The sequence below is a fragment of the Mytilus californianus genome, unplaced genomic scaffold, assembly GCF_021869535.1.
Source record: "Mytilus californianus isolate M0D057914Y unplaced genomic scaffold, xbMytCali1.0.p SCAF_8, whole genome shotgun sequence".
Lineage (NCBI taxonomy): Eukaryota > Metazoa > Mollusca > Bivalvia > Mytilida > Mytilidae > Mytilus > Mytilus californianus.
Window position 1 is genome coordinate 103,988,073 of NW_026262734.1, and position 14,535 is coordinate 104,002,607.

At 33.9% G+C, this 14,535-nt stretch overlaps 1 protein-coding gene and 1 long non-coding RNA gene across 4 annotated transcripts; both read right to left on the reverse strand.

The window, feature by feature from the left end:
* Positions 1-1,039: 1,039 nt before the first annotated feature.
* Positions 1,040-1,645, reverse strand: LOC127712944 (uncharacterized). The gene has a single exon (XM_052219530.1). The coding sequence runs from the start codon at positions 1,643-1,645 to the stop codon at positions 1,040-1,042; it is 606 nt and encodes a 201-aa protein (XP_052075490.1).
* Positions 1,646-2,599: 954 nt separating this feature from the next.
* On the reverse strand, positions 2,600-14,462 carry LOC127710677 (uncharacterized). Of its 3 annotated transcripts, none has more exons than XR_007986266.1 (5): positions 14,209-14,462; positions 11,370-11,653; positions 7,104-7,133; positions 5,493-5,645; positions 2,600-3,913 (listed from the first exon to the last, which is right to left on the reverse strand). It is a non-coding gene; the product is annotated as an uncharacterized LOC127710677 (long non-coding RNA). The 3 variants fall into 3 exon arrangements; XR_007986267.1 differs by lacking the exon at positions 14,209-14,462 and adding an exon at positions 13,013-13,115; XR_007986268.1 differs by lacking the exon at positions 14,209-14,462 and adding an exon at positions 12,776-12,792.
* Positions 14,463-14,535: the final 73 nt, after the last annotated feature.

Genomic DNA, 14,535 nt, shown 5'->3' on the forward strand with positions numbered 1-14,535 from the left:
CGATACATGACACACCCCATCCCATGATGGACCAGCATACCAAGTTTGGTCAACCTAAGTTCTACGGTACAAAAGTTATGCACAGGGCAGAAATCAAACAATGTTTGACTATCCACAGACCGTGCGAGGGCTTAACAGACAGTCAAGGTCGTTTTAAATCACAGAGTTAGTTGTCGTAGAGGTCAAAGTTATAGTGACCTGACAGGAATCTGACGAGAAGTAACTTTAATAGGGGTCAAAGTCAAGGTCAGAGTGACCTGACTTTGGTATATGACACACCCTAGCCAATGATGCATCTGTATACAAAGTTTGATAAACCTAGTAAGTTCAATGATACAAAAGTTATGCACCGGACACTAAGCAGGACAGAAAAACAGACAGACATAAGGAGAAAGTGATTCCTATATACCACCAAACATTTTTTGTGGGGGTATAATGACAAGTATTTTTAACATTAATTTCATGATTACTGGTCTGCGGCATAATTGTATGCAGTCCTGTTTTTTTTTTGTGTGTGCTTTGTGTCACAAATTAAGATAGACTATGTTTTGGATAAAAAAAAATGATTTAAAAAAATGTATATATATGTCATTTCTTTTTTGTGTCAAATATATTTTGCCTTGTGTGTGACAAAATATGCATGGTTATCTTATTGACATATATCCATAATCTTAATCATATTTAATAACAAAATTTTTCATTGAATTTGGAGACTTCCCTTTAAATTTATTTGTTTTTACAAATACTTATTACCTCTCTTAAGATTGAACTTAGTGTGAATAACCTGTTTTCATATTCAAATTCATAATTTCCTAATCACAGGACCCTTTCGAGCATTTATTTACCACACGTTAATCCTGTTTTTCCAATTATGTGCCGTCTTTAATTTCCTCGTTACCGTTTGTAATCGTCCTTTTTGGTAGCTGGAACGGGCAAGTTTTTTGTTAATCTTGCCCTTAGACTACCATGTGATATATCGTTCTCAGTCATCAGGAAGTCACACTACATATTTTTGTACGAACAGCAAATACCTGGAAAACTAAAGCCTCAGATAAGTTGACCTGTCAATATATACATGTACTTTTGAAACTTTGCTCTCTTTTTTTTCATTGCCATTTGCCTTTGGTTTACCCAATGAATTAGCCTTTGGTTTACCTAAGGAATTAGCCTTTGGTTTACCCAATGAATTAGCCTTTGGTTTACCCAATGAAATTGCCTTTGGTTTTGGTTTACCAAATGAATTAGCCTTTGGTTTACCTAATGAATTAGCCTTTGGTTTACCCAATGAATTAGCCTTTGGTTTACCCAATGCATTTGCCTTTGGTTTTGGTTTACCAAATGAATTAGCCTTTGGTTTACCCAATGAATTAGCCTTTGGTTTACCCAATGAATTTGCCTTTGGTTTTGGTTTACCCAATGAATTAGCCTTTGGTTTACCCAATGAATTTGCCTTTGGTTTACCCAATGAATTAGCCTTTGGTTTACCTAATGAATTTGCCTTTGGTTTACCCAATGAATTTGCCTTTGGTTTTGGTTTACCCAATGAATTAGCCTTTGGTTTACCCAATGAATTTGCCTTTGGTTTACCTAATGGATTTGCCTTTGGTTTTGGTTTACCCAATGAATAGTTATATGCAAGCTTCATACAGCGTTAACGTAGACACGAATGAGATTTTACCGGTACACATCAAAGGAGAAATAGAAGTTTGAATGACACAAGGACGTAAACTACCTAATCAGTGAGCTGGAATCAAGAATGTCAGAAATACATTATTGGTTTATTGATTGAATAGTGCAACAAATATCACATCCATATTCAAGACCACTGATAAATGAAATTAGGAAATTGAGTTGGAAGAAACAAACATAGAATTATTGAGGTAATCTTCCATAGAGCAATTCAAAACCTTATAAAGTTTAACAGAGGTATACAATATTGTTACCACCTGACTTCTCCCATCCAGCTCATACTGAAACCAAAATCATTTTCCCCTTATCAACATAAATTCCGCGTTTTCCAGTGGAAGTCAAATTCACTTTGTAAAACCTTCCTAATAGTTTTAGTGTTAATTTGTTCTCGTCTTGAACATGCATGGAATATTTTCCACTGGACCTTAAGCAAACTACAATCATTCAAATAATTCGAACAATAATAAGAAAAAAGGAGGTTGCTTGTCATGAGACAACTATCCTCAAACTTAAATTCCAAATGACAAGTAAAAACATACTAAAATTTGAAAAGCATTGGTTGAAAGGTTTATGAGTTATTGCATGGAAACGACATAAAGTGTCATTTTCCAATCTGTCAAGGACCATAATTACTCAACGGTAAACGTAAAAATCGTCAATATCGATATCGACCTTCATTAATTTTTTGTCGTCATATTAAAATTTGAAATGGACGGAAACAGTTGACATCCGCCCGCCCGCTGTACTTCACCTTTTTTTCATTCGCATTTAGAAATGACGGTCGTCACAATACCATAAAAAAAGAATGAATTAAATCCATCAAGTTTTAAGTTACATTGAAAACGCATATTCAATATACTCCAAATCTCGTAATTGTCCAGAACACACACGGAGAAGAAATTATGTAGTATAAAGTTTAAAAATTGTATTTTTATTGCTCAGATGTAAATATATCATATACGATAAATAAAAAAAGCAAATGTTTAAAGATATAAAAATACAATATAAATATATAATAAGTAAATTTCTGAAATAAAGAAGTTACCTTCGAAACTATATGATTCATTTTTAATGACAACATACTTAACGTTCTAAAGTGGTAAAGTAATGGTAGGATGAGCCTTTTGTATCCGGATGAATACTGTAAACCAACTAATTTTTGTTGATACTTTATTTCGCGTTCAGCCCTTTCTAGTCCACTTTGCGGTGATTTAATTTCGCGATTTCCAAATTTACTTGGAGAAGTTAAATAGTTAACAGAATATAGTTTCAGATAAAAAGAAATAGATTTTCTATTTCACGAATTCTACAGATTTGAGATTTTCACGAATTCTACAGATTTGAGATTTTCACGAATTCTACAGATTTGAGATTTTCACGAATTCTACAGATTTGAGATATGTAAGCATACAAATGACAGTTAAACTAATTCAAACAAAGTATATTATCAAAATGATGTATGAATATATGTGGTGACAATCTCTTATGTAATTTTATCTTTTAGTTTTTAATACTAGAATAATTTGGATTCGATGTGATCTGAGGGTCTTGATTATCTAATCTTTATTTTTTGTCCAATATTCTCTAATCTATATATTTTAGCACCCCAGTATTCTCTATTTTCTATTTCACTTAATATCTGAATGCGAGAAAGGAATTTTTCCTCTAAAAACAACTGCATGTTATGTAAAATGCATTTGTAAATTTTAAACTCAACCTGACTTGATGGTATGGAAAAGTAGTTTTCGCCATTTATATATGATTTCATATCATATGAAAAACCTAAATCATCACCCCATTCGTGTGTAGCATGTAACACTTGCATATTCATTTATGAAACGAAGTTGCATATATAGAAATGCCCGTATGCTATAGTATTCAAGTATTGCTGATTGTTCTTTTCCATGGTAAAGTTTTAACTACTGTTATTTGTTTAAAATTCTAAATGATCAATAGTACACAAGTTGTGGTTGAGTTGTTGGCTGGTTGTAAACGTACTGTGGGTTTGCAATTGAATCTTGTTTCCTGCTAACCAACACGCGCCTGTCGTTTCCGTTGTATCTTTGCCAATCAAAGCACATGACAACCAGGAGAATGATGATGATGATGAAACACAGTGTAGCACCAATCCCATTGAGAATAAGGCTATAAGGTATACCCATATCACCCATGACGAAGTACTCAAGCTGAATCCAGCGACCTGTGGCAATCCACACCAAAATACCTGAAATAATCCGAAATGAAATTTGGAAGTATATATATTTTAAAATTATTGAATTGAAATAGAGGGCATATGCCTTCTCATTTCATTACACGGAATTCCAACAGGGAACAACGCGTGTATTGATGTTCTTCATCTTTTGGCTCTTTGTTTCAATGGGGTGTTGTCTCGTTGACGTAAAACAGTTTTATGCAATAACTTAATAGTACTGGCTACGATTACCCGCAAAAAGTAACAATAAGAAATAATTATTGTTACTTCCGAGAGTAATTGTCGAAATGTGTTTCCTTACAGGGACTCGATTTCATACGTTAATTGCAGTTAACAATACTATCATTGAATACATATCATCACTGAAAATTGCCATTAGGAAAAATAAAAACCAGGCGACTTAAGATATTCATATATTTTAACTATACCGTCCTTTTAATTTCAATTCATGAATGAATCTTTTCAAGTTCAATTACAGTAAATGTACCTTACACTATTTCAGTTTGTTTATCATTTAACAAATACATCATATTAACTCTTTCCTACTTAGACTATGTCAAAGCAAAGTGTTCGTTCATTCCTTGATTTATACACCAGAGAATCGAAACAGTTTCGTTTTACAATTTTCAAAATACGAGGAAACAGTATTTATGGAATTGTCGTTCTCTTGGTTGGTATTACATACAAACGCTTAGATTTTATATAAGTTTGATCAGCACATCTTTCTTAAAGTTTTAGATTGTAGTTGCTTGTTTGACGTTCAGTGGCAATTATGTCACTCATATTCTGGACGTGAACAAATTTACAATTAATACAATAGGTAGGTTTTGCAATGTAGGCTGCCCGGGTTGTTAGCGGAATGAAGGAATGTCGAATATATGAAGAAGTTTTGCCTTGAAACAGGCCACCTACGACTCAGACCTACGAATCCTTCATACATTTGTTGCAGAAAGCCTTGCACTCTCCCTACACGAGGAATCGAATTTAACGTCACCATGATCCCAACCGAACCGGTGGCTGCGAATGTATACATCCTCCACATTTCTATACCTCAGCTAGCCTTTGAGCTCAGGGCTCCGTTTTAGAAGTTGTGAAATTAAGTTATTTAAATATTTCTCGTTTTTTTCATTAAAAAAAAAAGACTTGGAGTTTAGTTTGATTTTGGAGTCTTGAAACAAAAGAGGTAGAGGAAATTTGAGCTAGCAAAGAATTATTATGAATACTCGGGAAGACTGTATAACTGACAAACATTATGTCAACATTTCAACAAATGGCAAAAATCTCAAACACTCGATGAGGTCTATTGAATTTGCACTAAAATACCATTATCTATTATAAAAACCTATCATGTCGAGAAAAAAAACTCAATAAAGATACAAAGTTTAGAATTTTGTACGCTACACGCGCGTTTCATTTACAAAAGACTCATTAGTGACGCTCGTATAAAAAAGTTAAAAAGGCCAAAAAAGTACGAAGGTAAAGAGCATTGAAAACCCAAATCCGAAAGGATTTACCTAATATATCTAATCCTTGCGGATATAAACCTTAGATATAAAGAAAAGATATTAAGCAGTTTGTGTTCGATTCTTACCTGGGATTAAAAGAAGTATTACAGGCAGCGTCATATAAGCTGGGTTGCTTGTTCTCGAGTAGAAAAACACTGCGCAAACTGCGAACATCATGATAATAATTGCAACTAACATTTCTGCTAAGTATTCCTCATATACCTTGTCGGTGCCGAAAACTGAAAAGTAATAAAATGAATCATAAAACTAGCAATTGTTGATCCATATTTAAGGTGCAAAATGCTTCTTACTTTTTTTTAAGTTGATGGCAGGTCAGATTTAATGTTGTGTTGTTTTGGTTGTTGAGGACAGGTCAGATTTAATGTTGTGTTATTTTGGTTGTTGACAGGTCAGATTTAATGTTGTGTTGTTTTGGTTGTTTAGGTTGTATGTCACATTACGTTCATGCGTAGTTCTATTAAAGTAGACCAAAGTTCATGTGCAAATCATAGACTGTAAACTTTGAATAATCGATTTCTTGATTAGTTTTTACTTGCAAACAATTTTAATGTTTAGGGGTTGTTAAAGGACAAATGGCTCGGCTTTCCTTTTTCTCGAGTTGTAAATGAACGTCATTGACAATCATTTTATCGGTTTGCCACACCCGTCTTAGGGTTTATTGTGCTCTGGATCAGTATTGACAATAATTTTGATGCTTTTCAACACTTGTTGTAGGGTTTATCGAATTTAAGGTCCGTTCTGTCAATCATTGTTGTCGGTTTGCCAAACTCGTCTTTGGGTTTAACGTATTTTAGGTCTGTTTTGTCAATCATTTTGTCGCCGTGATATAGCCTTTTTTGCGCTAATGCGACGTTAACTCATCACCAAACAATCAAGCATTTTGCCGGTTCGTCTTTGGGTTTTATCGAATTTTAGGTCCGTTCGACAATTACCATTTTATCGGTTTGCCACACTCGTCTTAGGGTTTGTAAAGTTCTGGGTCGTTCTAATAATCATTTTTTCGCTTGTCACAGTCGTCTTAGGGTTAATCGAGTTCTGGGTCGTTCTGACAAACATTTTGTCGGTTTGCCACACTCGTCTTAGGGTTTGTAGAGTTCTGGGTCGTTCTGACAATCATTTTGTCGGTTTGCCACATTCGTGAATAAATTAATACGTATATTCGTGCATTGAGATTAATTTTGTAGACAAAGATAAACCAGAGAAAACTAATTACAGCCGTTTGTCTGGAAGAACCCGATTTATTTTTCAGTTGGAATTGGATTTGAACGAGCATTTAGTAACTGCGAATATTCTTAGATCGGTACTTTGTGTTTTTATGTTAAGACAGTTGTTTCTTGTGTTTCGTACCACCTGTAGAGTTAAGCCATTTCCAAATTAATTCTACGGTTTTTTTCTTATGGTCTTCTGTTACACTGTCACAGGTTAGGGACGGGTTAAGCGATTTCAAGTATTTTAAACCCCCTCCCATTATATATGTGCCTGTCCAAGTCAGGAGCACAGGCCCATGGAGAATGGACCCCCTTTATTCTGTATTTGTATTTTCTGTGTTTTTTCTTCTTCAATATTTAACTAACAGTATTAAACAGGTTTTTTTTTTGCTCTTGTTCATACGATATTACAATAAAAATAGTTTATATATGATGCCTCTCTATTCTTATTAAGAAATAAGTACATACCACTGGTTAATGCACCTGTTGTCGTAAACCCTGAAATGAAGCATGAAAAAGTCAAATTTAATATGCAGTTTTTCATACCCAAAATTGAAGGTTAAAGACTTACATTCATTTATCCAACTTCACACTGAAGTTTCCTACACTATTATATCAAAAGTATTTTTGATTAGTGCAAAACAAGAATGATCAAATTATAAATGTCGAAAATAACTTTTGAATTGCAAATAAAAACTAACTATAATGGTTTTCATATAAATAAAAACAAAAACTATAATTATCAATACAAAAATCAAATATACTTTTTTTTTGCAAAAGGAAACACTATCCCTGTCTATACAACCTTATAGAAAGAAAATGTTTCGACGTGAATATCAGCTGTTACGAACTTCCATTGCATTACTAGTATCAGACAATGTTCAATCCCATTTTTACCATAAATGTGAAATGCACTTTCAAAGACAAACTTGTGTGACAGATCCTGAACATAATAAGGGTGTCTGTGTAGGCTTTACAGATTAGAGAATAATGGAGAAAAAAAAAGAAACATAAGCAAGAAAATTATACAATAGAGAAATAGGCCCGACAATTCACAAAAAATACAGAAATGAAGATGCGCTCCACAATCTAGAACCTATAACAAAATATTGCAAATTAAGACATTATTGTGTTCATTTATTATTGCGATTTTTGAAGAATGGACAAATATCCGAGATTAATTATGCGATTTCAGGAATATCTGCATACATTTATATGTATCAGATATCAGAATGCGAGTTCCTATTATGGCGATAACCAATAAGTCGCATTATTCGCATTTATAAACCTTGCAATATTTTCTGAATTTACACAGTACTTGTTCCATTCGCCTTGTGATCTTTAAGGGAGTAACCATTTGATTTTTATTGGGGGGCTAGGATGAAATTTGAAAAAAATAGGCAGGACAGGAGTTTTGAGTAAAAAAAAAAGGCAGGATGAGACACTTGCAAAAAAAAAATAGTCAGGACGACAATTTAGGTAAAAAAAGTCAGGATAAACTAAAAAAAAAAAGGCAGGACTGAATAGAGTGAAAAATAAAAAGGCAGGACAGAGATTACAGCTAAAAAAAATGCAGGACAAAATTTTTCATCCTAGCCCCCCCCCCCCCCCCCCCCCCCCCCCCATAAAAATCAAACGGTAGCTCCCTAAAGAGAGAAAGAGAAAGATAATCAAAACTTTTCTGTGCATCGCAAATAAAGCTAGGACATTCTGAATCAAAATCGCTTTATATTGTTCGTTGAAATACATATAGTTATTGATGGATGAAGTTCCAGGCAATAACTATAAAGGACAGTCCCTATGATTATCACTTTAATCTCTGCCATGCTAATTGAAGTTCTAACATCTCACAGAAAGAAGATGGCGACCTTTTGTGTCGATTATGCACTAAAGTTTGATATTGATCGATAACTATCTGAGTCAATTCAAGTCAATCAAATCAAAAGTTACAGTGTGGTTATAAACTTGTAGTTGTAGGCGAAACCATTTATAAAAAGTTATTTAATTTTCATTACTTAAAGTACAGATTGAAAATACCTGTTCAAAAGAACATAGATTCGATATAGATAAAATAACATATTTTGATGAATGAACCATTCTTTCTACAGGCGATATAGATATTATCTCGTTACGGGATATTGAACACAATTATAAAAATATTTAAATTCAAAAGCATACAGTCGGAGACACCTGTAAAAGTGACAGAGGATGATTCACATGAAAGATACATTATATTTGTATTTGAAACCGGTTTTGGTTTTTCATGGGTGTGCACTGGGTGTAAAAATAAATTGTATTTGTATTTGATCAATGTAAATAGCTTCTCTTTCATATGCATACATAAAGTGCTTTAAATGGTCGATTTTAAAGATATGATAGAAAGACAGTCGATAAAAAATACAAGGTGAATCTTTAAAACATTTCATCCTCAAATGAAACAATTCAGTTATATATCCATGTGTTAATGCTTGGTAATATTTCTGAGAGAGAGAGAGAGAGAGAGAGAGAGAGAGAGAGAAAGAGAGCAAAACAACGCCCTTCCTAAACAGAAAAAAAAACAATAACGTAGCCTTGAACATGTCTATTCTCTATCAATCATTTCATGGTACATTAAATCAAAACCAAAATGGCCTTTAAACATTCATTTGTAGACATACAACACATTTCCCATTAAATCCTCATATTAAACAAAAATAATGGTTCAGTTATATGTAAATGGGCTGATAATCTTACCATACTCAATCAAGAACCTAGATCGTGCAGAACCCCTAGGGTCTGATAATCTTACCATACTCAATCAAGAACCTAGATCGTGCAGAACCCCTAGGGTCTGATAATCTTACCATACTCAATCAAGAACCTAGATCGTGCAGAACCCCTAGGGGCTGATAATCTTACCATACTCAATCAAGAACCTAGATCGTGCAGAACACCCTAGGGGCTGATAATCTTACCATACTCAATCAAGAACCTAGATCGTGCAGAACCCCTAGGGGCTGATAATCTTACCATACTCAATCAAGAACCTAGATCGTGCAGAACCCCTAGGGGCTGATAATCTTACCATACTCAATCAAGAACCTAGATCGTGCAGAACCCCTAGGGTCTGATAATCTTAACATACTCGATCAAGAACCTAGATCGTGCAGAACACCCTAGGGTCTGTTAATCTTAACATACTCGATCAAGAACCTAGATCGTGCAGAACCCCCTAGAGTCTGATAATTTTAACATACTCAATCAAGAACCTAGATCGTGCAGAACCCCCTAGAGTCTGATAATCTTACCATACTCAATCAAGAACCTAGATCGTGCAGAACCCCTAGGGTCTGATAATCTTACCATACTCAATCAAGAACCTAGATCGTGCAGAACCCCTAGGGTCTGATAATCTTAACATACTCGATCAAGAACCTAGATCGTGCAGAACCCCTAGGGTCTGATAATCTTACCATACTCAATCAAGAACCTAGATCATGCAGAACCCCTAGGGTCTGATAATCTTACCATACTCAATCAAGAACCTAGATCATGCAGAACCCCTAGGGTCTGATAATTTTACCATACTCAATCAAGAACCTAGATCATGCAGAACCCCTAGGGTCTGATAATCTTACCATACTCGATCAAGAACCTAGATCGTGCAGAACACCCTAGGGTCTGATAATCTTAACATACTCGATCAAGAACCTAGATCGTGCAGAACCCCCTAGAGTCTGATAATCTTAACATACTCAATCAAGAACCTAGATCGTGCAGAACATTTCAAATAGAAATAAGAAGATGTCGTATGAGTGCCAGTGAGACAACTCTCCGTCCAAGTCACAATGTGTAAAAAGTAAACAATTATAGGTCAAAGTACGGCCTTCAACACTGAGCCTTGGCTCACACCGAACAGCAAGCTATAAAGGGCCCCAAATACTAGTGTAAAACAATTCAAACAGGAAAACCAATGGTCTAATCTATATAAAAAACGAGAAACAACATTGAAATGGAGATAAACAATGGTTCTATCATTTATATATATACCAGTATATGTCGAGTAAAACATCTAGTTATTGAAATCTCTATCGTTAAACGAGGTGTGTGTGTGTGGGGGGGGGGGGGGGGTAGTTTGTTCCACTGTAGGTCTTTACAATTCTCATCAAACGCCAGAGGAATCACAAACTAAACCAAAAACAACTATCTCTCAATACACAATCTTCGTTCGTTAGTACACATGTACAATTTATAGTCACGTAATGGAAAGCTATTTTTTTATCAAGAGAAAAATATAAATTGTGATCCTTTTTTCGATCACTCAATAAATGTCCACATTGTCGTTGCTGTAATCCGGAGACAAATGTTGAAGACCGTCTGTTGATCTCTGGATATCTTATGTTTTTAGTGTCGATACGCTGCTGCCTCATTGCCCTTATTCATATAAATCACAGGGGATCTTTTAAAGAGCATAAAAGTATACAGAACACTGTGCTGAAGATGAAGTAATGTTGTATATTTAATTAATTCAGGCGGAAAAGGGTTATTTTCGTGCAAATTGTTAATTGGCAATTTGTATTTCACACGTGCATGGTTTCGTGCTATAGATAACCATTATTCACCGTGTTTCATGTAAATTGGTAAAACGCTTACTATTTGATTTACTTTTCGTTCATGGTGAATGGCCAATTCATTTCCTTTCGTAAGAGCATAGTCCCCTCCCCCTTCTTACGACCCTCATCAAAGTATACTTACTTCCTTTGGTATTTACGACTTCTGGAAAATCACCATAGAAATGTGATGCACAGTACCTCCTCATGTTAGTGCATTCATTAAAGTAAAATAAACCCATGTGTAATTCTAGGTCAATGTCGTTAAAATTACTGTAGACAAGCCATCCAGGAGCAAGCAGTGAAATAATGAACAAATTCAACGAAATTAGGGCACAGCAGCCCATGCTTATAACAACATAACTCGACTTCATCTTGGAAATGATCGGTTAGACTCAGGACTCGAAATTGTCAATGTTCTGGTCTCGCCTGAAAAATAAGTGATATTGTGATAAGTACATTCTTGTAAGTAAATCGTATTAAATATGATTTGCTGGAAGGAAAATGGAGATGAGAAATACATAAACTCTAAATTATACATAAACAAACTCGATCATATTAAGAAGTTATGATAATTATTGAAGTATTGAATGCTTAAATTTCTATTGAACACCTGTCTGTATTTGGATTATCACCGACTGGGAAACATACTGGTCAGTGTAAAATGAAATGACATGGTCTGGACATACAACTTACAAGAAAAACAGATTAGAATTTCTATAATATTTTGGATAAATATGTGTACAAACTATCAAATAACCTTTAATTATAATCTTTCAAAATTTAAGAAGTACAGTTATATATAACCTAAATTGTCCATGAGAAAAACGAAATACTATGAAAATGGCACGTAGCTTCGCTTACAAAATTACTGCCAAAACAAGTATACCATTCTCTATTTAATCTTCAATGATGATAAGATAGCAAGTGTAGAATACACGGTAGACCAAATTTCAATCCACAAGGTACAGTAAGACCTACTTCATATCATGATTTAAATCGAGGATCGGTTGAGAACTAACTGTAATGACGAAAGAGAAGTCTTTATTTTTCATATTGTGAATTTTCCTATTTTTATCCACCATAATTACAATGACACATGTATAAGGAGTATATATAATATATATCTTCCTTCTGATACGATGTTCTATTACCCGCGTTTACGTTTACAATGGGTTATAGCACAAAGGGTTCTTAATGGTAGAGGTTTAAAATATATGCATTATGATTTTAACTGGATAGGTGTGCCAATGATGACCTCATCTATTTCCTATTTGTTGTAACTACAATCCCGTCCCTAAAGCCTTCAATAACGTCACCAAAGGACTTTTATCAGCGGGATCTTCGCTTATGATGGCATTTATGTTCCTCAATATTTAGTGTCCTTTGTGGTGTATTGTTGTCTGTGTTCTTGTCTTTTTTCTTTTGGTAGTGTTGTTGTTTGTCTGTTTTCGACTATCAAATTTTAATTACTGCCTCGGTGGCTTCTTACTTCTTTAATAATATCTTTAAAAACTTTCATAAGCATAATCAAATAAGTCATTTACAAACTTTAAACGGTACGGTCCCAGCGACAACACGATCTCTCCTAATATATATAATGCGGAAGAATAAAAACGAACAATGATAGTTTTGGTTTTAAAACACTCCAATTCACGTTAAGCAAATAAAGTAAACATGATAATTACAATATTAAACAAACAGACATAGGTTGGTTTTCCATTTAAAAAAATATATTCAAAACACGATCACGAATAACACTTCACGCTTATTCATTCATTCACTCACCTTGAAATTCTTTCTAATAAAGACTTTTCAACAAGAAATTATTTTATAAATATTTAGTGGTCTAACTCCATTAAAGGCAACGCCCTTAAAAATAAAATTGTTACTAAAGCAAAATAAGAACACCCTTACAATCAAATTTACTCCTACACCAATATGAAACATAAATTAAAAATAGATACATATGTTATATAATTTACATGAAAGGATCTTACAGAATATAATTGGTTTATGTTAAAAAAATATACATAAACACTCGGTCTTGCGTCATCGATTGCCCTACAAGCATCACTGATTAATTCCATTAAACATACACACCCTGTAGAAGAGTTGTGTACATTCATAAAACATTAAAATGCTATCTGATTGTGGGACTTCCGAATATTTCATGTCAGACGAATATTCCAGTATTCTGGGTGTCATTATTTAAAAAAGGGGTTTGGTGCTTTGTATAAAATAAGTTGTTAATGATATTTAAAATGAAAAAGAAGGGGACTTGTGTATTTATTCATGACCCATACTTCCTACAAGTACTTGATGAAACAAAAGCAAAAAACACTGCTTTATTGTTGTTTTTCATCAAAAAGTCAGATTAAGTTTTCAATTTGAAGCAAAATCTCCCACCTGAATTGCTTGTCCACTATACAACATCTATACGGTTTGCGAAATTTATAAAAGCTCAATGAGAAAGATGCTGTTAATAAATTAATTTTTTAAGAAGATTGGACTTGGTACCAATATTCATCAAAACACATTTGAATCTTTTGTCAGTATTCGTTAACATGTCTGTATACTGCATATTGTCCGCTTCAACGAATGCACGTAAATGTCACTACAATCATTTTTATGTTAATATAGCACCATGTAAAAATATATATTTTTCATAATCGATTTTACAAAATAAAAAACGGCATCACAATGATAAGAACCAAATAAATGGATAAATAGTTAAACCGTTGCTGTTTTGGTTCTGACATGTATACAAATATGACTAGTTAATTTATTTACATCTGTTTTCATCAAATCAATACTAGATTTTTCAGAACACAGTGTTTTCATACCTAGTGTTTCCTTTTGCTCGCAATATAATATTCAAAGTGGTTTAATTTCAAAACTTTCTTCACAAAATAGACTAGTCCTTAAATTATTTAAAACTTAGATGTCCAATTTCAAGGCAGAATATATGAAATTTGTCCTACCTTCAAATTTTCTGCTGAATTTAATGTCGGGTGAGACTGATAGTGTTCACTCAACCACAGAAATATCCCGGTCTCGGTTCCCGACTTTACATACAGAAAAACACACACAGACTGATAATCTTATTTATACATTAACTATATATCTATTGGACCGTGGTAGTGTCTTTCTGATTCACACCGGTGTACTGGCTTTTGGTTTTTAATTTGAAATTCGATAATCTCTAAATTGCTTAGGTAAGAAAATCTATTTCGGAGAGACGCTGAGGTTCTACAGTTAATGAAGCGATCATGTGAATAAACTCCCAGTTGTGTGAATGAAGATTCTGA

What these genes read in the sequence shown, in the direction of transcription:
- LOC127712944 (XM_052219530.1), bottom strand. Translation starts at nt 1,645, where the DNA reads ATGAAGCTTGCATATAACTATTCATTGGGTAAACCAAAACCAAAGGCA.